This window comes from Xenopus tropicalis, chromosome 7, assembly GCF_000004195.4.
Source record: "Xenopus tropicalis strain Nigerian chromosome 7, UCB_Xtro_10.0, whole genome shotgun sequence".
Taxonomy (NCBI): domain Eukaryota; kingdom Metazoa; phylum Chordata; class Amphibia; order Anura; family Pipidae; genus Xenopus; species Xenopus tropicalis.
In genome coordinates, this window is record NC_030683.2 from 103007922 (window position 1) to 103034898 (window position 26977).

Sequence of the window (26977 nt, forward strand, 5' to 3'; positions counted from 1 at the left end):
TGGCCCCCCTGCATGGTTCTCACCTCAGATTCAGGCTGTAATCCCTCTGTATTGTTTAAAAATGTAATCCCCTGTGTTTTTCACACCTTTTAATATCTGCATTGTTCACCCCCCCCCCCCCCTGCAGTGTTCACACCTCAGGCTATAATCACCCACATTGTTCACCTCTTCACACCTCAGACATTGTATGTACTGCCTGGCCTATGCTGCCTGTGTATAGGCAGCATAGGGCAGGGAGGGTATGGCACCCACAGGCAGCATAGGGCAGGGAGGGTATGGCACCCACAGGCAGCATAGGGCAGGCAGCGTATGGCACACACAGGCAGCATAGGACAGACAGAGTGCTGCCTGTGTGTGCCATACTCCGCCTACCCTAAGCTGCCTGTGGGAGGTGAACCTGGCAGGGGTTTGTTCTAGGAGTTTGTTAGCAGTTGGAAATAGCCATTTAATGGTCCCTAAGGTGTGTAATTATGTTGCTGGGGGTTGCTGTGCTATCCACAGGGGAGGCGGCGGCATATGGATTTAAGGGTGTGTCTTAATATGACATAATATAATTCTTTAACATACGAATGATGGTTGATATCCCTGCAGCGACCATTGTGATAAAGTGGGTGTGGTTTAAAATTAGGGAGTGGCCAAAACTGGCTTCCATTAGCGGCCCTTCACCATGTACGCGAGAGAAATTCCAGCCCTCAGCACCGCAGAAGTTGGACAGCATTGGCCTAAAGGAATAATGGTCTGAGACTATTGGGACTTAAAGGGGTTGTTTGCTTTGATGTAGGGCTTGATATTTTAAGACCATTCATCCTTATTTTTATTTTTTTCTTTGTTTAATTATTTAGCTTTTTGTTCAGCAGCTCTCCAGTTTAGAATTTCAGCATATATCTGGTTGCTGGGGTTCAGAGTCCTCTAGCAACCAGACAGTGGTTTGAATGAGAAACTGGGCTATAAATAGGAGACAGGCTGAATAGAAAAGATAAGTCATAAAAAGCCTTACAGAGCAATAGGTTTTGGCTGCTGGAGTCAGTGACCCCCTTTTGAAACCTGAAGAAAAAGGCAAATAATTCAGAAACTATAGAAAAAAAAAAAATTAAGACCAATTGACATTGCTATTCTACAGCATACTAAAAAGTTAACTTAAATCTGAACTTCGGTCCAACTGAATTTCTGAGGGATGAACTGAAACAGTATCTACAAGTCATCCTTGAGCACCCAACCTGACTTAAAGCAACTAATGGTAAGAGTATTGGGCAGATTTGCTGTCTTTCTTCCTGTATTTAGCTCATGTGTATCTTATCCTAGTGATAGTAGGCCCATAAGGAGGCATTACCTCAAATACAGCAACTTATGTTGTATAGGTATTTGCTATATGGATTTTAATGAGGACACTAATGGGATGGGCTGATATGAATATGTATGGACTTATTGTTACATCATGCATTATATTATACGTAACACATTGTGTTACAAAATAGTTTCCCTTTGTCATAGTTACAGCATATGAACATGAAATAAAACATGTAGGGTACAGGGCTCAGGTGCAGAATGGGCAGCTGGTTGGCTGGCACAGAACTTTGAGGCAGTGGCATAAATAGATGTTACTGGGCACCACCGCAATTTAGGCAATAGAAGTTCTATTCTACCAAGATATATTGAAATTGCTCAATAATTAGGGCTGTACTGGGCCTCTACATTCCTAAGCTCCCCCCACCAAAAGTGTTGGTGAGCCACACTAACATAAAAAAGTTCTTTGGGGATGCCAAATAAGGGCTGTGATTGGCTATTTGGTAGCCCCATGTGGACTGCTAGCCTGCAGGAAGCTCTGCATGGAGTAAAACTCTGTGATTCCAAAACTTGCCTTCAAGACAGAAATGCAAAAATGGCTACCTACTTTGAGGCCTCTGGGAGTTACATCAAAGGGTGTGGTGAGGGACATGTTGCTTATGAGCCACTGGTTGGGGAACACTGATCTAGGGTCACACTTCCCAGGAAGGCAAATATTTTGTGCCATGTTGGTTCTGTTTTATTCCATGAAGAGCAAATGACTCACGCTGTTCTGCATGGGCATTAAGGTCAGCAGCTAATCGGCCCGTGTATGGGCACTACCGACGGGCCTGGCCGACCGATATCTGACCTGAAATCGGACAGATATCGTGCAGGTTAAAAAATCTAGTCAGATCGGGGACTGCATCGGCTCGTTGATGCGGTCCCTGGACCAACTTTGTCTATACCCGTCATTGTAATTCGATCATTTCGCCCCAGGGTCCCCCGTAGGTGGGGATATCGGGAGAAGATCCGCTCGCTTGGCATCATCGCCAAGGGAGCAGATCTGAAGGCGTACGGGGACCTTAAAGCTACCACCTTCTTCTAATCTTAGGGTTTCTATTGAGGCAGGGCTAGAATAGGGAACATTGAAGCTGAAAGGGCTGGGGAACCAAAAGCTAGAGGCATTTCCTGTAATGGCCTCGGTCAGAATAAGCTATATTGCTAAAGACATGTATCTGGGGGCCTGACAAATGGAAGCAATGTAGTGTAGCATGGGCTAGCGGGCCCAACATTGTATTGTTTCCCAATACTTAGCAACTAAACTAAAACCTGTGTATGTGTGAGGAAATATGCAGATATAAGATATATCTTATAAGATTTTGACGGCGGCCGTATAAAGGTCTCCACAGAATACTCGATAGAACGTTTAGGTATTGTTTCCAAAGTGGAAGCTCTAAGCGTTCTCAATCAACTGCTCCCCGAACGTTTCCAAGTCCCCTCACAATTTCGGTGCCACGATTGCTTCCGGAACCTCCCGATGTCCCAAGCCCGAGTGTTGGCGGAACTAGCCGAGTACTTCCGAAAGCTCCGGATTCCCCAGCGCAAGCGCTTCCGAAGCTGCGCAGTAGCTGCATCTTCTGCCTAGAAGCAGAGCGGCCGCAGAGCTGAGTGTTTCCGATACCTGCCGGGCAGCTCACGGAAGAGGCAGCACTGATAAAGGCGAGAAGCCTTAGCTGGTAGCGGCCGTGAGAACCGGCACCAAGGAGCTGCTCACCCGGATCTAAGCTCCCGACTAGTAGCTCTGTCCGTCAGGTGTGCGGGCCCCGAGAGACGATTAGACCCCAGTGCTGCGGCCTGTCTCCCCCCGGCCTGTGTGTGGCGAGAGAGAGAAAAGGGACGGAGGGGAGGGAGGCTGGGAGCTTCCCCCAGTGCGGGACATAGGGAGAGCAGGAGGGGGTTGAGGGAGGTGCGGGCCCGCAGGGGGGACATCCAGCAAGATGATCAAACTCTTCTCCCTCAAGCAGCAGAAGAAGGAGGAGGAATCTGCAGGGGGAACTAAAGGCAGCAGTAAAAAGGCCTCAGCCGCTCAACTTCGCATTCAGAAAGGTAACCTGGAGCCTTGTATCACCCCGCCGCTAGGGGGAGCCCTGGGGTATCCTGCCCCTGCTCAAGGGGCGCTCTGTTCTTTGCTTTCTCAGTATAAAGCCCGTGTTGGCCACTTATTTATGTCTTTATTTTCTCTCTCTCTCTGTCCAGCAGGGCAGAACTCTGGTACAATGCCTGCACTATTCTGCTTTCAGCCCCACAATTTTGTCATTCCATTTATATCAAAGGGGAACACGTACATACTAACTGCTAGTTTGGTTCAAATTCAGTTTAATTATTGGTGTAATTGCAACAGATTTTTCTCTGCTTTTCTCTTTGCAACAAACTCGCTAAAGTCAGCCACGGAATCAATGGTCCCTCTCTTTACTTCTTGGCTTTGAGCGCAAAAAAATTTTTTTTTGTGTGCACACTTACAATTTGTGCGCACATTTTTATGAACTGTGTGCTGAGGTCATAATAAATACAAAATGCTCAATTTGTTGGCCTCGACATTTGTGTGAGCACACAGTTTAGAGGGAACATTGCGCAGAATCCAGGGCTAGAACGCAACCTTGTGTGGCTTTCCTCATCAATGGAACTTTTCCTGGTTTGCTCTGGGGCAAGGCCATGTACTTGTTTATAAGGCGTGAAACAAGAGGGTTGGGGCTACACCTCATGGTGAATCAAAGTAAAACTACTAAATATGGGATTGATCAATGCAAATGATGTAAATCTAATCATATTTCTCCTAGGCTGGCACCTCCCTGCTGGCTTGTTTCCTAGGAATAGTGCCTCCTGCCCAAAGCAATGGTCTCGCAGACTGATCCTGCCCCCTCTATGGGCTATTAAAGAGGAGAGATCTTCAACAGCCATTTTTAAGGCATAAGGCCACCATTAAAGGGAATGGTGTATATGTGTTACAGCCACATGGAAGTCTGGCTTTCCTTCTTGCTAAATAATCCAGCTAATACAAATAATGGGGGTTTAGAGGACAATTGACTGGCATCTCATGACATGCTACCAATTAGGGAGGTGCAAACCTATGAAAAACAGAGGTAAATAGATAGCGCCACCACATGGGGCTTATATAGATATAGGGGGGGGTGGCTTTGTAAGGATCATAACCTTACTGTCATAACCTATGGGACCTGTGTATGTGCATTGATCAATCCCTTTTCTTTCTTTTTTCCACAGAAGGGGGAATGATACCAACGCAGACATGCAAGGTCTTTTTCCTCTTGACCCCATACAGGTTTAGGGCTATGGCATTTTGATTCGTGCTATAAGTAGTGGCAAGCCGAACAGTAAGGGCTGTGACACACGGGGAGATTAGTTGCCGAACGACTAATCTCCCCAAAATGCCATCCTGCCGGCTAGAATGTAAATCTCCTGTGGGATGGCATACACAGCACCGAAATTTGCAGAAGTCGCGGAAGTTGCCTTGAGAGGAAACTTCCACGACTTCGGCAAATCACGGTGCACGTATGCCATCCCACCGGCAATTTACATTCTAGCCGGTGGGATGGCATTTCGGGGAGATTAGTTGCCCCTGACAAGGGAGATTTGTTGCGCGGCGACTAATCACAGACCTAGGGCTTAAGGGTTATTGAGTCCTAATGCTAGCAGGAGGTAGGGCTCCGAGTAACTATGGCTGTGCCAGTCACCCTTTGTTTGGGCTTCACCCATGGGTCAGCTCTTTTGTTTGTCACAGTGTGCAGTGATTCACCTTAATCATTGGCATTTTCAGCCTCAGTATTTGTGGTGATCAGAAGTGGGGTGCTCTGATCCATAGTTGATCCATGGGCAGTCTGCCTTTCAGAGGTGATAACCTCCATGCCATGCATTGCTGTGTGCTCAGTAGGGAGGCATCCCATAAACTAACAAGACCAGTTGTTCCCCACTCTGGTGAAGGAGTTGGTTCTGAGGATCCTTGTGTCTATGTCAGTATAGGGGAACTATTATCCAAACAAAAATGTGACTTTTTGTGGCCTCTGCCCATGGGGAAAGGCAAACGTGTATGTATTGATTTACATGTGTAACAGGGCATGCATATGTTTGCATTAGCCCAAACCTGACACTGCCCGAACCCCTTGTACCTCAAGATGAAACCTCTGAAATCTATCATTTACATTGTTTGGTCGGCACAGCATATTGGCAAGCTGCAGCTTTGTGCCACCCCTAAGATCTTATCCAGCTGTTAGTAAATAAGCACTTCTTATAGCCAGCCACTTCATGCACCTACAGTATGTGAGTTACCTTGCAATGGGCCCCATGCATTCCATAATTCCCAACCCTTCCCTCATAACACACTGCCCTAATTTACAAGATTTATTTTTTTTCTTCTGGAACTTAGGGCTTTGACTTTTTTTTACTTTTCTCCACCCAAAAAAACTGTTTATTGCATAATAAAAGAAACTATAACTCTAAGCAGCTTTCCAATGTACATTCATAACACAGTCTCGCTGGTTGCTTAGTTAATGCCATAGAAACTAGCGATTGTTTCTCCCTATTTGTCCTCTGCTTCTGACTCTTGAAAGAATGTAGCAGAAGTCAGTTCTCTACCAGCTCTGTTAGTCAGCTGGCTTCATCACCATTGATTCAGGAGTCAGAATCAGCAGTGCAGAGAATGTTAACAGCCAAAAAGATACTGCTTTCAGCAATTACATTCACATACGCAATTAAAATGACTGAGAGTGTGTAATGAATTTATAATGGAAAGTTGCTTAGAATTCAATTTCTTTCATTAATTAAAAAAACTCTTTGGGTGAAGGATCCCTTTAAGTTCAGCTTTGTGTTGCTGCTAGTTTTTTTCATTTAAATTGTACCATTTTTTCTTATTATACGTGTTTAGCTATTAGGCGTACAGGGTATATAGGGGCAGAGGAAGGTTCCAGTACATACTGTCAGTAGAGAATTGCAGTAATGCTGAGGCCTAAGAGCACCCTCGGTATAGTGCAGCTCTGAGCCCTGCCTTCATGGTTACATTATAAAGAGGCGTGGGATTTACATATTTGTGGAATGAGAAAATACTGCCCTTACTGCTAGCTTAGACTTTCCTTGTTTTGTAACAATTGGTTAAAGGGAGGACAAAGAAAGGAGAGAGCATCTGAACCCAACATTTTTATATTTTAATTTTTTTTTTTCAAAATTCCTGCTATAAGCTGCTTTATGAAGCTCTCTGTACAGAGCCATATGCAGTTAATATAACAGACACAAACCACTACTCGCCTCCACACAGTGCTGAAGGTGCCCAGCGTACATGCGTAAATGTTGAACAGCTCTTGCTTGTGGCCAAAGATTGACTTGTTTGGGACCAATTGATTGCTCAGAGACAGTCTCTGGAAAGTGCTGCCCAATCAATCAGTGCTATATAAAAAAGGGTAATTCATAAATGGGGACAAAACTGATGAGATCATTCCTTGCCCTTTGATCAAATCTGTTTCTATTTTAGAACCTGCATTGTATGTAGCAAAGCCAAATGTGACGTAGTTACTAATGTCCGTTTCTGTGCCTGTGTTCCAGATATTAACGAACTGAATTTGCCGAAGACATGTGAAATAGAGTTCTCAGACCACGATGATCTCTTAAATTTCAAATTAGTCATCTGCCCTGATGAGGTTAGTATATGTGCCATTGTTTTGCTCTTGCAACGGTTTGAGTAAGTTGTAGCTTTTACCACTAAAGCTGGGGCTGGATTAGAGGTTTTAGACTACAGGTTACAGGGGCTAGATGTTCAGGCTGCATTTATCTATATGCCAGAAATCTGCCCCATGTGGCCATTACACATTTTGGTGCCAAAATCCGCTCCATGATGTATGACCTTTACCCAGGCTGACAGTGGTTCTGGGGCAGGTACATGGAAAGGCTGTTAGGATTATAGGGACTGCAGGCTGAGAATCAGTCCATGTGGCCATAGCCATAAGTTTCTGTATAAGCACCGCATGAAAGAGCTTTGCTACATTCTCTAGCATCAGCAGCACCTATGGGCTTACTAATCATTTAGGGAAACACTGGGCCTTGAGTTTTGGGAGCACCACTGTACTTTGCAGAGCAACCAGTTAATACAGTACTCACAGTGATGGCACCAATGACAAAATGGAGGTTACTGTGGCAAACAGGGCCATATATTCCCAACTTTAGAGAAACCATTGTAAATAAGTCTTTAGATGGGATACCCTCTTATCTGAAGAGCAACTAAGGCAACTATGTTGGGTCCAAGGCATTTAATGTCTTCTGTATAACATAATAAATATGCAGTATCTCCGTTGTATTCAATAGTGCCACATACACCATATAATATGCACACCATATAATATACAGGAGGCATATACTGAGACTGTGGGCACCCACTGTTGTTGGGCCCCAGTCAGCCCTTCCCTTCTGCCTCCACACCATTTGGCTCCTTTAATAATTCTTTAGGGGACTTTGATAAACTGGCGTATTTAGCAGATTGATATTTCAGGGGTCAGGTATGTATATTGCATTTTATAGTGCTTTCAGGGGAATACTAAATGTCAACAAATGTATATTATGTGTATATATATGTATTCTGCAACTAATGGGTAGAACAACACTGAAATAGAAGGCTTTTGTCCCCTTTGTTCTGGGATTAGGTGTGCCATTTGTTCCAGATGTGCAATGGTCACATCCTGTATAACATATGCTAAATCTTTCTTATATTTGCCATAGTTAATACATTTATAAAACCAGTTATACTGATAGTTGTTTTGTGAATTATTTTTGAAGGGCAGTTAGTGTATGAATATGTATTCTCAAACTGTTTACAACAGCCATATGGGCTAAAATACTTGCTTTGCTTCCATTTTCCTTCTCTACAATGCCTTGGGATAAGCCTGCCGCTTCCTGGGGTAACTAAGGGGGACCAGGCAGATAAAGGGTACATAGTATATACATGTGAAGAATTTTCCTATACATAGCCCAAGGTTCGTCATGGGGTAGAAGTGACAGAGTTGAGTGGAGCAGAGTTTTTGGTATTTATGTACAGTTTGCATGTATGTCAGATCTGCTTAATGAATTGCATTTTAGTAGTGCTTTAATTTGTTCTTTTTCTGTTAAAAAGTCATATATAGAAATATTAGTTACTAACCTGTGCCTGCTCCTCCTACTGATTTACATGTGCCCATTTACAGGCTGATAATGGAACCCTAACCTCTATGTTTTCTCTTTATTATCTAAGGGTTTCTACAAGGGTGGAAAATTTGTGTTCAGTTTTAAGGTAAGAGACAATATACAGTGGTTTGTTTGTTTTTTTTTGCCATTAAGGGAACCAGCACTGGCAGTGAACACTCCTAAAAAAGGTTCTAGAACAGGGGCCCGCGGGCCACATCCGGCCCCTTTGCCTTTTTAATCCGGCCCGCCGACGACGCCAAGTCTCATCACGCGAGACTTGGTGTCATTGGCGCGCCGGAATTAAAGAGAGAAGGGGGCCCGCCCTGGCCCGGTCCGGCCCGGGGGTGAGTAAATGTGGCCCGTGAGCCAAAAAGTTTGCCCACCCCTGTTCTAGAAGAACACTCATAGTGCACGGCAGTCCAACATTTTCCATGGGCCTGGTTAGTGTGTCCTACAAGAGGTTTTCTTGTTTGTTCAGACTGGAAGGCAATCCTTATCCCTTCAAGTGTTACAGCCACTTTCATATGTGTTTTCCCATACCAGGTACAATTATGTATAGCATTATAGAGTGCATTTAATGTGCAGTTACCCTTACCAGTGGACCCTGCCCCAGTATAGGTGTACACATGGCAAGAAGAATTAAAGATATGTTTTAGCTGAACTGGTTTAACATAGTGATCAGCGTGAGTGTTGTGCTATCCAGCATCTCGGTTAGCAAGTCACATATACACAGTAGCTTGCCAGTAGGTGCCAGGGCTGAAATAAAGTAGCTCAAACAAACTTATCATGCAGGGGATGTAATTGGTCTTTGTTATTTATTTTTTTTGTCATTTTTGAATTATTAAGACTGGAGAGGACTGAATAGAAAGATAAGTAATAATTAGAACAATAAAATGGTAAACTCACTGGGAAATAGTTGTTTGGATGACAATCCACACTCACCAGCACACCCTGGCCTTTCCACTCTGTTCCGCCTGGTGCCCAGAATTTGGAGAGACCGGCATTCTCCACCACGTTCCAAATAGCACAAAAATACCGGCACAACAGGACTTGTTTAAGCGGGACAAACCCTGCTGATTTTTAATAGTAGCAAACCATGTAACCATGTAACTTTTTACAACAGATTGAATACTTGCTGAGAATAGCCCGGTCTATAAAATAGTAAAAGTTTATTAAAAGGGGATCCACCCCTTTAAAATACAACATTTTCGGGCTAACCACAAGGCTGTGAAATTAATATTTTCACAATATTTTCTCGTTGAGAAATGGAATGGGGTGTGTTATCATTTGCTTTTATTAATCTGCCATCTCTACAATAAGAGGGAAGGAACCATAATGAAATCTATAAATTGTCTGTGTACTGGCCATGGGCACCTGTGTATATTGTACATGATATATAGATGTATAAATGCTTGCCTTTAAGTCTGTAAGGGACAGATGGATGCACCGACTCCATGCATCAGCGGGAGCTCTGTGTTTGATTTGTGTGTTTGCTCAGTAGCATAGGTCCCATCATCTCTCTATCCAAGCAGCTGCCTTTGGCACAGACCTGGAAAGGCCATAAACACTGGTGCAAATTGAGCATTTTGATTCTTTTTCTCCTGAGAGAAACACAACTATAAAACCTCCCTATGCGTTATATTTCTTTGGGTTGTATTTCTGTTCGTATTTGCTCCCATATTGCTTTGGGTGCTGTTGCTGCTGCATTCGGTCATTTTGGCGGGCTGGAGATCATGCTTTCTCTGTACTGACTCAGTGATGAGGCCATAGTCTGACAAGTGTTTCAGGCAAAGAATGTAGAGGAAATGGGAAACAAGGTGAACTGTTAGATCTATTAGTTAGATCTGTTAGCTTATACAGTGGCACTGAAATATACGAAACATAACCCCAATTGGACCCCATGCACTGTTTTGGGCTTCATTGGGAAGAGGGCAGGATTTGCAGCACAGAGCCACAGTAAGTAAAGCTCTGCTTTAAGGGGCTAATCTGTATAAAGCTGGGGGTGCCATATGGTCTATATTATGTACACATATACTGGTCCATTGCCTGGGTGCTGGTTAAAAATGAGCAAAATATACTTTACTTATGAGCAAAATATAGTTTACTTACAGGTCTTAGCATCAAAACAAAAGTGTTTTTACTGAAAATTCGCCAACATTTCAGTTACTTGAACAAATTTGTGTTGATGCTTAGACCTGTGATATATTTTGCTTATTTATATAAATGCACTCTGCTGCTTTGTGAAGTAATACTTTCAGGGACAAATGAGCATTTTATTGTTATCCATTGCCTAATTTTTGTTGCTTGCAGGTCGGACAGGGCTACCCACATGACCCTCCAAAGGTGAAATGTGAAACCATGGTATATCATCCAAATATAGACCTAGAGGGCAATGTCTGCTTAAATATTCTAAGGTATGCACATTTTATTATTTACTCATCAGCTTGCTGCTCATCCTTTATGTAGCTATAGCACGCCCTCTGCTGGGGAAACCTGTCTGCAACAGATTTCATTTGATAAAATATATTTGTTTAAAAACAAGAATCTGCAAAATTGCATTTTATGGTAAGTGCCAGTGCGTGTTCTGTGCCAACAGGTCTGCCACCCTCTGTTGCCTTTAAATTTGGTAATTTCTTCTCATTTTGGATGAAACACATGATAGTTTCTAGTTGATTTATAGTCACTGAATAAAAGCTTTGGGTTCCTTACAATCTCTGCTTTCACTGGGCTGGATTGTGTTCTCTGATGCCACCAGGATGTGTTATGGTCATGGACAATTTATACTTCCTCCTGGCTTTTGGTATCTTCCTGGTACGGCAGCATAGAATGCATGGTGTGAAACAACTTCAGATTGCCATAGTCTTGTGCGCTGGTCGTTTCGGTATATGGTAGAATCAGCTGCTCCTTGATGCCTGCATAGCTGGATGTACAAGTTTAAAAGGGAGCCATTCGTTTCTATGTGAATCATATGAATGAAATTGCACCATGTGCCCAACCTTCCCCCCTGAGTGCATCCATCTTGTAGGATCCAGCCATAGATCATCCAACTGCAGCAAGTAGTTATTTTGTTGGCACACTATATGCATACATATGTAAACTGTTGCTTTGCATTCATGATTCAGTTCCTCTGCCATATTAGCTCTCTTGCACGTGTGAATTTCTGTTCTCTTTTTCCATACAGAGAGGACTGGAAGCCTGTACTCACAATAAATTCAATAATTTATGGCCTGCAGTATCTTTTCTTGGTAAGTTTGATACATTTAAAACCACATTATATGCATATGTGTGTGTGTATATACATATATAATATTATTGCTGCATTTAACAGGAATCGCTGCAAGTAAAGCATTTCATGTGATTACATTGCTTGCAGCCATTCACCCTCCCAGCAATAGAATGGCTTTTGAGGTGTTTTTGTCACCATAACAAGATGCCCTGACTGTCATTGCCCTTACAGTGAGTTACAGTTAGTAGTCAGACAATTTATATCGGGAAGCAAGGATTCAGTCATGCTTTAACCTTGCTGATGAGCAGGGATGCCTTTTAAAATTGAGTGTGTTTGACTGCTTAAAGCAACACAGTCAGGAAAGTTGGCAGTTAGAAATTTAGATCTGCTTGGAATCCATCAGGCCCCCTATATATTTTGTATGTGTAATAATGCATTTTCAATAGAGCTAGTAGATCCTGGTGCAGTAACTTAACTAAAGGTAGAGGCCATCTTGATATACTGCGCACCCTTCTTAAACCCATGGCGTGTGTTGCTGTCAGTGCTCGGAAGCATTCAGCTCCAAGTTCCCATGGCTTCATACAAGATCCATTTACTGTTTTACTTGCTACATGCTGTAGTAGTGGCCATCTTGATATACTGCGCACCCTTCTTAAAACTCATGGCGTGTGTTGCTGTCAGTGCTCGGAAGCATTCAGCTCCGAGTTCCCATGGCTTCATACAGATCCATTTACTGTTTTACTTGCTACATGCTGTATAATGGGGCCTCCTTATGAGCACAGTATCAGAAAAACAAACTGGGTGACTATAAGCAATAAGGAACATAAGGCAGAAATCAGGCATTTTTGTTGCAGCTTCTAAAGAGCTAAGCATATGAAACCGCAGCCCTAGTGTTTCTTAAACATGTCTGTCTGTATCGATATCCTGTGCATGCCACAATTTGCTTCCATTGACCATTTGTTTTGCGTGCTAGGAGCCAAACCCTGAAGACCCATTAAATAAAGAAGCTGCTGAGGTTCTTCAGAACAACAGACGCCTGTTTGAACAGAATGTGCAGCGATCTATGCGGGGTGGTTACATAGGATCCACCTACTTTGAGCGCTGCTTGAAATAGAACTTGAGCAGCTCTGAGTGCAAAACCCGCCATCCATCTGACCAGCTTTTCTGCCCTCACCCAGTTATGTCTCCCATCGCTCATTTATCTTGCCTTCATTCCCTGCCCTACCCTCCCAAAAGAGAAAAAAAAACACAAACCCAGCCTGAGCTCCTGATGTAGAAGGAAATATGCAAGGTGGTCATGTGTCTCCTGGTCCTGCTGCTAGCCCTTTTTATAGAAGGGGGAACACTGAGTGCAGATTGACTTTTACCGTACCTTTGTAATGCCATTGTTTGAATTCTCATTACCTCACCTTGCTCTTCTTTTCTCATGCAGAGCATCTGTTTATCTTTAGGTTAATAAATATATTTCCTCTGCCTTCCCTTATTTTCTTTGTTGCTGTCTGAAGGCCCTTGATGACTCAGATAGTCATCAACTGAGAGGAGTCATATATATATATTTTCTAACAGCAGCAAAGTAATGTATCATGCATTTCCTCCTGTCTGCCTGAACCATAACCAAGGTTGGTGGGGCCTCATGTTTCCTTTAATGGCCTTATGCCTTAAGCTTTTGTTAATCAGGGAGTTATTTCCACCATAGATCTCCCCTTCCCTTTATTCTCTTTAGTACAGAGAGGAAATAAACTGGCCACGTTCCACTATAAGCCCACTGTTCTACATAACATGTTCTTCCTGACTATATTAAAAGGTGGTTAACGATTTTACTAGTTTATCCACCATCTGTGACTTGAATGATGTATGTCCACCTTTAGTGTGTGCTCCAGAAGACTCATTAGAGCCCATTTATAGACTTCTTCATTCCTTGGATATTAGCCATGCATAAAATTACAAACAGACCCCAATACTTCTGATCTGAGGCCTTCATAAGGGTTCAAGTGGCCAATCCCAGAAGATAAGTTTTTGTTAAAGGTGTTGAGGAGTGACGTATGAGTGAGATTTTGTCTTCTATCCCTTGTGTCTTTACCTCGCATTCCTCCTGTCTCACACAAGAACCCAGTTCCACCACCCTCTCTTCTCTTTGTGTGGGGTCAAAGCTTCTCCAGGCGCACGTATTTATTAATGAATGGCTTCAGTCTGGTTCTGTGCATGAGCTGCAAGGAGCTCTGTACTGGAAAACTGGCTCTGCAAACACAGTCCCTGTGAGGGTGCAGTTTGGTGGCCCAGGTTGGTAATGGGCTCTGTACTCAATAAGGGTAAATTCAGCCCTATCCGTTTAAACCGTTTCCAAGACCTGAATCATGCTGGTCTTCATTGTGACAGCCATGCCCTTTCTCGGTCGTGCATCCCAGCGTACCAGGAGGGCAAAATCACTCTCAGTTTTAGAGCCTCATTCTCGAATGAATTCTGCCTTGCGAATGAGACCCATAGAGTCCACTTACTGACATGTATGGTTTTAAATAATAAAACAAAAAGACAAAAAATAAAATAAAACGTAAACCAAGATTGACGGATTTTGTTTTAATTTACACTCTCCCTGCACTGACAGCCGTTAGGGGTCCAATACCAAATACTAGCATATAAGGTGATCCGTAAAGTAATGGCGTGTGATCCATAGAGTGTAATACGCTGCATCAGAAAGGTAGGCAACATAGACATCGCTGGCACGCGCTGGAGTGAGGGAAAGCCCGATGGTTATTTGTTAAAGGTAATGTAACAAATTACTTTATAGAAATCAAGCGGCTCATGTAGTTTAAGACCTGCGACACAAGGTACACAAAATTACTTTAACATATTCTGTAAAATTACAGCATAAAAAGAGCTATATTACATTACATTAACATTTATTTATAAAGCGCCAACATATTCCGCAGCGCTGTACAATAAGTGGGTTACATACATTGGACATACAGAGTAACATATAAAGCAATCAATAACCGATACAAGAGGTGAAGAGAGCCCTGCCCAAAAGAGCTTACAATCTACAAGGAGAAAGGGTTGAGACACAAGGTGTGGGAATGGGCATGACCAGAGTTGTGAGAGGTGGGGCACAGGGTATTGCTAAACTAGATTAGGGTAAGCCTCTCTAAATAAATGTGTTTTTAGAGATTTCTTGAAGGCAGAGAGATTGGGAGAAAGTCTGACAGTTTGTGGGAGCGAATTCCAGAGAAGGGGGGCAGCCCTTGCAAAGTCTTGAATGCGAGTGTGTGAGGAGGGAATGAGAGAGGAGTTGAGGAGCAGGTCAGTAGAGGAGCGTAACAAGCGGGTTGGATGGTACCTAGAGATGAGTTCAGAGATGTAGGGTGGGGCAGAGTTATGGACTGCTTTAAATGTGAGGGTCAATAGCTTGAATTTTATCCTGGATGGTAGGGGAAACCAGTGCAGGGATTGGCAGAGTGGCACGGCAGAGGAGGAGCGGTTGGAGAGGTGTATGAGCCTGGCAGCAGTATTCATTATGGACTGGAGAGGGGACAGTCTTTGGAGGGGAAGGCCAATTAATAGGGAGTTACAGTAGTCCAGGCGAGATATTATAAGAGAGTGAATAAGAATTTTGGCAGCATCTTGGGTGATAAATGATCGGATTTTGGAGATATTTCTTAGGTGAAAGTGACATGATTTGATAAGTGATTGGATATGAGGGGTGAAGGACAGGGCAGAATCAAGGATAACCCCAAGGCACCGGGCCTGGGAAGATGGGGTGATGGTAGAATTGTTAACCGTTATAGATACCTCGGGAACAATGTGGGCGTTGGATGGGGGAAAGAGAACCAGTTCAGTTTTAGAGAGGTTTAATTTCAGGTAACGTTGGGACATCCAAGTGGAGATAGCGGACAGGCAGGAAGAGACGCGAGTTAGAAGCTCTGGGTTGAGATCAGGAGAGGAAAGATAGATCTGAGTATCGTCAGCATAGAGGTGGTACTGAAAGCCAAAAGAACTGATTAATTTGCCAAGTGAGGAGGTATAGAGAGAAAATAGTAAGGGGCCCAGGACAGAGCCTTGAGGAACCCCGACAGAAAGAGGCAAGGGAGAAGATGATTCCCCATTGTAAGAGACACTGAAGGATCGATCTGAGAGATAAGATGAAAACCAGGATAAGGCAGTGTCACGAAGGCCAAGAGAGCGGAGAGTCTGGAGGAGAAGAGGGTGATCCACAGTGTCAAAAGCAGCAGAGAGATCGAGAAGTATCAGTAGCGAGTAGTGTTTTTTGGCTTTAGCCGAAAGGAGGTCATTTGTTAGTCGGGTTAGAGCAGTTTCGGTGGAGTGTTGTTGTCTAAAACCAGATTGTAGGGGATCCAGGAGGTTATTGTCAGAGAGGAATAGCGTCAGTCGGTTGTATACTAGGCGCTCAAGCAGTTTGGAAATGAATGGGAACAGAGAGATAGGTCGAAGGTTAGTAGGATTGGAAGGATCAAGGGAGGGTTTTTTCAGAATAGGGGTTACAAGTGCATGTTTCAGTTGGGAGGGAAAGATTCCAGTAGAGAGCGAGAGATTGAATAGATGAGTTAAGGCTATACATGCTTTGGTCTTCAGTACTAAGGCCACTTTAGCAGGGAAGATCTGTGCCCCCAGTAGCCCCCCATCTTCTTTTCTGCTGATTCACTGCACATTCTCTGTGCTGCTGTCACTTACTGAGCTTAGGGACCCACTCACAATATTATACTGTAGATAAGTTATAAGACACTCCAAGATGGTGGACTCCAGAAATATGAAAGCCTAGATCATAAAGCTGCTGAACCTCTTTGCTGGTGCAGTATCATCACTATATAAGTCATTTTTTAGGCATTACTTCTGCTTTAAAAAGTAATATCCCACTTATGCACATATTTACAGAAAAAAAAAACAATCCAGAAATGATAGTGCCATTTCTTTACATGAGTTCAATTAACTATTTTTGTCTCTGTACAGTGATGACCTTTGTGATACAGTACCTTTATTGTTTATTTTATGTTCTTATATGTGCACCAAAAGCTTTATGCAGCACTTTATGTAAGGAGGCTTCCAGCATAGCACGTATAGGTACTCGCCAGTCTTAAAAGGGGTGAAGAGATACCTTCTTCAAGTTTAAGTGACACTGGCTTTACACTGAAGCCTGTATCTGTGCCAAGAAACATGCTATGTTGATTAAAGGTTTTGTATCTTTTTATAAGGGACAAACCCGAGTGCATTAAAAATGCCTGTATCTTGTAAGGATCACTGCACAGATCACTGTTCTTAGGTCTTGACAAGCTGATTGTATGAGCATAAACCAGTCATATCTCCCTTGAAACGATGTAACGGAATCGTCTCTTTAGTACAGTCTATTAATTATCTAGCAATGCTGAATGAATGTTTCCAATAGCAATTACATTTTTTTTTGTAACATTTTTATTGAATTTTAGCAATGTTGATTGTACAATAACAGTGATAAGAAATATATATATATATATATAACAGTGCATAGCAATTACATTTATGCATGGCATTAATATCTGAAAAATATTTGAATGTGGGAACAATGGAAAGGTTCTCATGGGCAAGGTTTACGTCTTTAATTTTTGAGGAAAATAGCATCAGGAAATTATTCAAAAGTGACAGTAATTTTTCTGGCAGGGTGTTCAGCCATCATATCTGACAAGACAAAGTGCAATCCTAAAAAGACGTAATGGAAGTTCCATGGGCACTGGTGCCACCCCACACTTGCATCTGTATAGGTTCCTTTGCACCTTACATGAATGTGGTTTACATCATACTGTAACATCGCATGCCCTGATGCAGTCACACCCCATATTCGCCCCGGTACCTGTGCCTAAAGGCTATGCAGCGGATACGCAGCGAGACAGCAGTTGCAATAATTGAAGAAACAAATCCCACCCCCCCACCCAAAGAAAATTACTGAAATAAAAAGATTCTAAAATGTCTTAAGAGCACCTAGTAACTGCCTGCACAGACAAATCCACTCTAGCTTTCACCAGCACCATGTAGTAGTATATGTGCTATTAAGGCTGCCAGGCTAGGGCTGAAACTTGGGCATCGGAGCCTGACCGTTCCTTGGCTACCGGTGATGCCATGGGTAGGCATTGTATTACATCATAAAGTTCTTATACATGGCACTGGCTTTTTAGACATGTCTCTGTCCAATTCAGCAGCAAAATACTAGTTGGGACACCACTCAGATCTAATGTAGGATAAGTGACATTTAAACTGACTCCAGTTTGCCTATATCTGTTTAGATGAGCTGTAATGTGACTGCCTGGCATGTCAGTAAAGACCAAAGTTGGGGCATGCTGTGTTTGTATTCAGTATTGAATTTGCTCAGGCTTTATGGGACAGCCATTATTATAAGCAAGTGTTACAGTGTCTCCTGCCCCTCCCCCCACACCCTTGTGGGTCACCCTCTCCCCGCCCCCTCTCTTTAGGGATGCCACTGACTCCCACATCTGGTCTAAGGTGGCAGATTAATGACTAGGCCCTCGGTCCTGCCCAATCAATATCTCATTTGGCTTTGGACTGACTCTGACAAACTGAGGCACATTAGAAGGCTTTAGGATAAAGTATACCTTATATAAGCTGGCGGCCCAGACAACAAACTAGAAGACAAGCCGACCCCACAACATGCTCTCTTTTCTTCCACATCCCACCTACCATTCCTACAGTTTACAATCTACACTTAGTACTAAAGCCCTTTCCCGACAAGGGTGCTCCTGAATTGCTGGGTCCCAGTGCTAATGACATTTGCTTTGCCTCGCAATTCTCTTCCATCATTAAAGATGGCAGCACTGAGACCCGGTGATTCCTTCGTCATGTGACTCGCCCATTCCACCCTGATGACGTGCGGCGCGCCCGTACCTTGTGATGCTGACGTCACGGACTGGACAAACAGGAAGTGAGAGAGAAACAGAGACTGCTAGTTACTAACGAGAGCAGGTAAGCGGGGCCCAGAGCTCCTTGCTAAGGACGGATAGGGGTAGGGGAGGTACAGCGGTGACTAAGTAAGTTGGCAAGTAAGGTGGGATACTGGGGCACAGAGGGACACTGGCAAGTAAGGTGGGATACTGGGGCACAGAGGGACACTGGCAAGTAAGGTGGGATACTGGGGCACAGAGATACACTGGCAAGTAAGGTGGGATACTGGGGCACAGAGATACACTGGCAAGTAAGGTGGGATACTGGGGCACAGAGATACACTGGCAAGTAAGGTGGGATACTGGGGCACAGAGGGACACTGGCAAGTAAGGTGGGATACTGGGGCACAGAGGGACACTGGCAAGTAAGGTGGGATACTGGGGCACAGAGATACACTGGCAAGTAAGGTGGGATACCGGGGCACAGAGGGACACTGGCAAGTAAGGTGGGATACTGGGGCACAGAGATACACTGGCAAGTAAGGTGGGATACTGGGGCACAGAGGGACACTGGCAAGTAAGGTGGGATACTGGGGCACAGAGGGACACTGGCAAGTAAGGTGGGATACTGGGGCACAGAGATACACTGGCAAGTAAGGTGGGATACTGGGGCACAGAGGGACACTGGCAAGTAAGGTGGGATACTGGGGCACAGAGATACACTGGCAAGTAAGGTGGGATACTGGGGCACAGAGGGACACTGGCAAGTAAGGTGGGATACTGGGGCACAGAGATACACTGGCAAGTAAGGTGGGATACTGGGGCACAGAGGGACACTGGCAAGTAAGGTGGGATACTGGGGCACAGAGATACACTGGCAAGTAAGGTGGGATACTGGGGCACAGAGATACACTGGCAAGTAAGGTGGGATACTGGGGCACAGAGATACACTGGCAAGTAAGGTGGGATACTGGGGCACAGAGATACACTGGCAAGTAAGGTGGGATACTGGGGCACAGAGATACACTGGCAAGTAAGGTGGGATACTGGGGCACAGAGATACACTGGCAAGTAAGGTGGGATACTGGGGCACAGAGATACACTGGCAAGTAAGGTGGGATACTGGGGCACAGAGATACACTGGCAAGTAAGGTGGGATACTGGGGCACAGAGATACACTGGCAAGTAAGGTGGGATACTGGGGCACAGAGATACACTGGCAAGTAAGGTGGGATACTGGGGCACAGAGATACACTGGCAAGTAAGGTGGGATACTGGGGCACAGAGATACACTGGCAAGTAAGGTGGGATACTGGGGCACAGAGGGACACTGGCAAGTAAGGTGGGATACTGGGGCACAGAGGGACACTGGCAAGTAAGGTGGGATACTGGGGCACAGAGGGACACTGGCAAGTAAGGTGGGATACTGGGGCACAGAGGGACACTGGCAAGTAAGGTGGGATACTGGGGCACAGAGATACACTGGCAAGTAAGGTGGGGCACAGAGGTGTTGGCTGTTTTCCTTTTTCAGGGACTTTTCAGCTGAAGAAATATATATGTATATATGTATCTATCTATCTGTAAACATGGATCGATAATTATGTACAACGTACGCTGGGAACAATGAACCAGGCTGGTTCTCTGGTTAATACAGATTTATGAATGCTGCCTCCAAATTCTCTGGAAATGCCACACTAATTGCTGATATCTAGGTTATCTAGAACGCAGTATTCTTTTATATTCATAGTCTTGTCTTTTCAGACCTTAGCAAGCAAATATGGAGTTCCTGTTTGGACGACGCAAGACCCCAGAAGAGATGCTGAGGCAAAATCAGCGAGCTCTCAACAAGGCTATGAGAGAAATGGATCGGGAGAGACAGAAACTAGAGCAACAAGAGAAGAAAATAATTGCGGATATTAAAAAAATGGCAAAACAAGGACAAATGGTGGGTATTTGCTAGCAATATTAGATAAGTGGATAGCTATTGTGTAACTAACATTCTACAGGGTCCAAAGCTTCTTTCTCACAGTGCTGTATAGCTTTTATTGCATGTGCTCTTATTTATAATAATATAGGACTCTAGTAACAGTCATTTCTCTTTCCTGTTCAAGGATGCAGTGAAAATCATGGCAAAAGATCTCGTACGCACTCGTCGTTATGTAAAGAAATTTATCATGATGCGGGCAAACATCCAGGCGGTTTCACTTAAAATTCAAACACTAAAGTCCAACAATTCTATGGCTCAAGCTATGAAAGGAGTAACGAAAGCCATGGCCACAATGAACAGACAGGTAATCACTAAGAACATCATTCTGTATATTGAGTTTATATTCTTTGTGTGGACAGTCACCTGGTTAAAGAACAAGTACAGGTATAATACAACATATCTAAATATGAAAGAACAGTGTATATTGGATAGCTTTAAGCCATGGTCTAGGTATTTCCCTTCCCCACTGGGATTCCTCTGGTTAAGCGATGTAGCACAAGTCACGTTGGATACCTGCACTTGCAATGCTGACATAAATACACATACATACAAATATTACACACTGCACATTACACACATGTAACTAAAATACACATAAATAAAAGCATTTGTAGTCAATGAACTCTAAATAGGCCTACACATATGGCCCCCACAGCTTGTGGGTGTTCTCACTGTGTGCTGTAAGGCCACTGCCAGAAGTGTCAGATTCTCAGTCTGCTGATAAACTCAAGCTGAGAATCTGCCCCTGTGCACCGGAAAGCTTCTTGATATGCCTGCACCCAGAGCAATTGCTTCGGCCTGGGTGCAGGCACACAGAGCAGATTTTGGTGCAGAACTACAGAATGGCTCTGGGTGCAGGCACATCAAGAAGCACTTCAAAGGGTAGGGGCAGATTCTTGGTCGTTGTTTTTCCCCGGTATGAAAATCCACCATCTCTGGCATTAGCCTAATGTTCACAGTCACTGTGACTTACTTGGGTTTAGCAGGAGGAGCAACATTAGCCAATGTGCAGATTTATCTGATGGGCAGAGGGAAATGACGCAGCGCAGTTCACTATGATAGCGGAGAGGTATAATAAATGCACATAACATAGAGAGTTTGGGTCAGCCTTATTTTCAAAAATTTTAAAATAATTGAGGTGGGTGTGAGACAGTCTTAGAGATTGGCAAGGGAACCCTCGGGTCTTGCAGATATCACAATGGCACTTTTTTTCCTTTCCTGCCTACTTTTTGTATGCCTTTTCCTAGTGGGTGGAGTGGCACTAAGGCAGTGATTAAAGCTATTCTTACAGAGTAGCTGCTTCTAGAATCTGCTGTATGAAAAGCTGGCAGGTGCAGATTACTCTTTGGTTCCTAATCCTTTACCATAAATGTCATTAGTTACCATGTCACCGCCCAGCTGATCTGTGTCCTTTTATGTATTTTACTTTACATTTAGATCCAAAAATCAAGCTGATGGGCTTTTTTTTCCCTACAGCTAAAGCTTCCCCAGATACAGAAAATAATGATGGAGTTTGAAAAGCAATCAGAAATTATGGACATGAAAGAAGAAATGATGAATGATGCCATTGATGATGCCATGGGTGATGAAGATGATGAGGAGGAAAGGTGAAGACACTTCTGTATTCAAAGGGGTTCACATGAAACGCATGCACATTTTGGATTAGTGAGGCATATTTATTAACACTGGGTAAATCTTCACCTGAGCAGTAACCCAAAAGAAAAAATGTGACTGCAATGAAGTATTGCCCAGGCTAACACTTGCCTAAAGTGAATAAATGAGCCCTATATTCCTTTGAATAAGAAGAAAGAAATTAAGGATGAAATTGAGCAGTTGTAGTTCAGAGGAGACCCAACTCATGTTACTTTGCTTTAAAAGTCAGACCCAGGGAATAGAAAGGAAATATATAATGGGTGTCTGTTGGAAACTTGCTAAGAATTACATTTCCCTTCATTATGCAAAAACAGTTATTGAGTAGAGGAAGTTTGTAAGCCCAAATCATAAGGATATATCGTGGTGATCCATATTCATAGCTTTCTTACTGCTGACCTTGGTAACTTTTTAACTTTAAATGCTACTAATAAGGCTCATAGCCCCCTAAGCTCACAGCAGCGATAACTGATGCCTATCTGTCTCTGGTGATATTTCCAAAACAGACCTTGTTTTAGTTTTTTTACTTTTTTTTGCTTTTCAGCTGCCTTGGTTTCCTATTGTGCATTTGCAGTATTAAAGCACCTGCAGTATTGAGTTTTTTAAGGTTTAGGGAAGGCATTTTTTGTTATTCTTTTTTATTCATTTGTTCTGGCTCATTACAGTTTGATACTGACCTTATTTTCTTTTTCTCTACTGCTTAGCGATGCTGTTGTATCTCAGGTCCTGGATGAGCTGGGCTTAACTCTGACCGATGAGCTGTCTAGTAAGTATTTGCTAAGGGAAAAATTATATTGTAAGACTGCTTTAATAGAGCTCTTATTGGAGAACGTTTGTATGTTATATTTAGCAAGGCCTTTGTATTTCAGCATTTGTGTTGAAATCGTTTCGCCCTATATTTGTGCCTTGTTTCCAGGTTTAATACAGGGATCCCCAACCTCGTGAGCCACACTCATATGTAAAAAGTGTTTGTAAACCACACAAGCACACAAAAAGTTTCAGAGCCTTCATTAGGCTCTGCTTGGAGTAAAACTGTGTCTTTATGCTTCCAAAACCTGTCTTCAAGAGATTTAAAAATGGCCACCTGCTTTGAGGCCACTGGGAGCAACATCAAAGGGGTTGGTGAGCAACATGTTGCTCACAAACCACTGGTTGGGGATCACTGTTTTAGCATTTGCGGTTTAGCTTGGTGTGAGGTTTCCTTTGTAGAATATTAGCAAATCTTTGTGTGCTATACAAGTGTTACAGTTTCTCAGTTTTAACTTTATTGCATTACATTGACAGAAATCAGATCAGAATCAGAACTGAACTTCAATTATATCCTAAGCCGGTGTTTTAAAATGTCTCAAATTGATCTCTTGGCCTCTAGCCCAAATCACAGAGTTTAAGAAATTATAAGGTTTAAAGATACTGCCCTGCATACCCTACACTACATAAATAAAAGTCATCAGTAAGAGCTGAAAGAAAATTGAGAGGTTTGAGCCCTTATAGTAACTGTTTTTGTATGTTTCATATATTCATTTCATATATTGCAAATAGATGCTGTTAGAAATATTTTGTACATTTTTTTTAAATTCCATAAAATATGAATTACTCGCATAGATGACTGTGGCTCTCATATTGTGCTTCTCTGTTCTTTCGCAGACCTCCCATCAACAGGGGGCTCCCTCAGTGTGGCTGGAGCAAAGAAAGGCGAACCCTCAGCGGCCTTGGCCGATGCAGATGCAGATTTAGAAGAGCGGCTGAACAACCTGCGACGGGACTAATGACTGGAAGCCTGTGACTCACGGACTCTTGAGTTTCTTATTTTTATCTTTCTTCTGTGTTTGCGTGAGGATATAGGTTAAATGGCAAGCAAATTGCCATTTTCCCTGCAGGTGAGAATCAAACCCAATAAATTGCTCACTGTGGCAACTTTTTTCAAGTTATGTTCAAGTATCTGTTATGTGAGCAGACTGTTTTGAATCGTTTCTTGTGTTCCCAGACTTAACTTGCACATAGGGAAATGCTGAGGGTCTTTCCCTTGCCGAAAAAAAACCAAAGGATGTAATTCCCTGTTGTGTTACAAAATGATAAGGAGTTACAGGGGAAGAAACAGTTGTTTTTAGTAATACAAATCCCTTGATCTTCTTTAAAGGAGAACTATATAAGCAGGGCAGGAATGTTGTACATTATGTTTTATTCTTCTGTACCAGCCCAAGGCAACCACAGCCCTTTAGCAGGGAAGATCTGTGCCCCCCGAAGCCCCCATCTTCTTTTCTGCTGATTCACTTCACATGCTCTGTGCTGCTGTCACTTACGTGAGCTTAGGGACCGACTCACAATATACTGTATATGCATAATTTAAATATAAGACTAATTTGTAAATAATACAGATTATTAGTGCAGTGGCAGCTCTGAAATGTAATAATCAGTCCTGTAGCATCACCCTCTATGACAATACTCCTAACAAATTCCAGTATGGTGCCCTCCTGTGACACCTTTGAAGGTCTCAGTCTTTACTACTACAGAGATGCTGGTTCAATAAGTTCAGCATATAAAAGATATGTTAATTTTTAAGGTTCAGTTCTCCTTTAAAAAAGGTTGCACAATTTTCTCTTTCCCAGTTAGATATATGTATGGGGTGTATATTATTTGAATGAATGTATAAAGTTCATTTTATTCTAATAAAGCATATCATACCTTTGGAGTCTTTCATACAGTTATTTTATTGAGATGAAAGCTAGGGTTATAGTAAAATATACAGTGGCTTGCAAAATTATTCGGCTCCCTTGAACTTTTCCACATTTTGTCACATTACAGCCACAAACATGAATCAATTTTATTGGAATTCCACGTGAAAGACCAATACAAAGTGGTGTACACGTGAGAAGTGGAAGGAAAATCATACATGATTCCAAACATTTTTTACAAATAAATAACTGCAAAGTGGGGTGTGCGTAATTATTCAGCCCCCTTTGGTCAGAGTGCAGTCAGTTGCCCATAGACATTGCCTGATGAGTGCTAATGACTAAATAGAGTGCACCTGTATGTAATCTAATGTCAGTACAAATACAGCTGCTCTGTGACGGCCTCAGAGGTTGTCTAAGAGAATATTGGGAGCAACAACACCATGAAGTCCAAAGAACACACCAGACAGGTCAGGGATAAAGTTATTGAGAAATTTAAAGCAGGCTTAGGCTACAAAAAGATTTTCAAAGCCTTGAACATCCCACGGAGCACTGTTCAAGCGATCATTCAGAAATGGAAGGAATATGGCACAACTGTAAACCTACCAAGACAAGGCCGTCCACCTAAACTCACAGGCCGAACAAGGAGAGCGCTGATCAGAAATGCAGCCAAGAGGCCCATGGTGACTCTGGACGAGCTGCAGAGATCTACAGCTCAGGTGGGGGAATCTGTCCATAGGACAACTATTAGTCGTCCACTGCACAAAGTTGGCCTTTATGGAAGAGTGGCAAGAAGAAAGCCATTGTTAACAGAAAACCATAAGAAGTCCCATTTGCAGTTTGCCACAAGCCATGTGGGGGACACAGCAAACATGTGGAAGAAGGTGCTCTGGTCAGATGAGACCAAAATGAAACTTTTTGGCCAAAATGCAAAATGCTATGTGCGGCGGAAAACTAACACTGCACATCACTCTGAACCCACCATCCCCACTGTCAAATATGGTGGTGGCAGCATCATGCTCTGGGGGGGGCTTCTCTTCAGCAGGGACAGGGAAGCTGGTCAGAGTTGATGGGAAGATGGATGGAGCCAAATAAAGGGCAATCTTGGAAGAAAACCTCTTGGAGTCTGCAAAAGACTTTTGAGACTGGGGTGGAGGTTCACCTTCCAGTAGGACAAGGACCGTAAACATAAAGCCAGGGCAACAATGGAATGGTTTAAAACAAAACATATCCATGTGTTAGAATGGCCCAGTCAAAGTCCAGATCTAAATCCAATGGAGAATCTGTGGCAAGATCTGAAAACTGCTGTTCACAAAAGCTGTCCATCTAATCTGACTGAGCTGGAGCTGTTTTGCAAAGAAGAATGGGCAAGGATTTATATATATATATATATATATATATATATATATATATATGTAACCTGGTTATGGACTAAATAAGGCTCTGGAAAAGCTGGAGCTTAAACTAGAAAAGTTCAACAACCGCTGCTTTACATAAAGAGTGTCAGCCTACTACATTCATTTGATTTTAAAGTGCCGGGCAACTGAACATGACAATGTTTTGTTTGCACTTAATACAATTATTTTAATTTGATTTAGGATTCAGACAGGTCTGTTGTGAATTATAACGACGGGCAAAGGAAAAATCGGTCCGGGGACCCCATCGGCTCGTTGATGCGGTCCCCAGACCAAGCCCATCATTTTAACGATCAAATTATCCTGGATTCTCCCGATATCACCCACCCGTAGATTTTCTAACCTGCACGATCGAGATCTGGTCGATTTCAGGCCAGATATTAGTCGGTAGTGCCCATACATGGGCCGATTAGCTGCCGAATTGGTCTAAGGGACCGATATCAGCGGCTAGAATCGGCCCGCGTATGGGCACCTTTATTCAGGCAATTTCAAAAATAATAAATTCAAAGCATCCTTAGTTTAAAGGGGTGATTCACCATTAAGTTAACTTTTAGGATGTTATAGAATCTTTGCAACTTTTCAATTGGTCTGAATATTGCTTTTATCTGTAAGCTTTCTATTCAGGCCTCTCCTATTCATCTCCCAGTCTCTCATTTACACCACTGCCTGGTTGT

The 26977-nt window shown here is 43.1% G+C and overlaps 2 protein-coding genes across 3 annotated transcripts; both read left to right on the top strand.

Annotated features, from left to right (window-relative positions):
* Positions 1–3118: 3118 nt before the first annotated feature.
* Positions 3119–13185, top strand: ube2m (ubiquitin conjugating enzyme E2M). The gene is given in 6 exon segments (NM_203625.1): positions 3119–3372; positions 6874–6968; positions 8549–8587; positions 10792–10895; positions 11663–11726; positions 12681–13185. Coding segments are annotated over 6 exon segments (552 nt in total). The 5' UTR covers positions 3119–3263; the 3' UTR covers positions 12822–13185.
* A 5410-nt stretch (positions 13186–18595) lies between these two features.
* Positions 18596–24904, top strand: chmp2a (charged multivesicular body protein 2A). 2 transcript variants are annotated; one of them, NM_001005008.1, is made up of 6 exons: positions 18596–18664; positions 20344–20527; positions 20694–20873; positions 22046–22176; positions 22924–22985; positions 23864–24904. In NM_001005008.1, the coding sequence occupies exons 2-6, from the start codon at positions 20360–20362 to the stop codon at positions 23983–23985; spliced, it is 663 nt and encodes a 220-aa protein (NP_001005008.1). In that variant the 5' UTR covers positions 18596–18664; positions 20344–20359; the 3' UTR covers positions 23986–24904. The 2 variants fall into 2 exon arrangements, with proteins under 2 accessions (NP_001005008.1, XP_012821866.1); XM_012966412.3 differs by lacking the exon at positions 18596–18664 and adding an exon at positions 18684–18729 and having other exon boundaries at positions 23864–24240.
* Positions 24905–26977: the final 2073 nt, after the last annotated feature.

Coding starts and splice junctions, on each gene's coding strand:
- chmp2a (NM_001005008.1), top strand. CDS start 20,360: ATGGAGTTCCTGTTTGGACGACGCAAGACCCCAGAAGAGATGCTGAGG. Junction 20,528..20,693: donor TGGCAAAACAAGGACAAATG/GTGGGTATTTGC, acceptor TTCCTGTTCAAG/GATGCAGTGAAAATCATGGC. Junction 22,177..22,923: donor GAAGATGATGAGGAGGAAAG/GTGAAGACACTT, acceptor TCTACTGCTTAG/CGATGCTGTTGTATCTCAGG.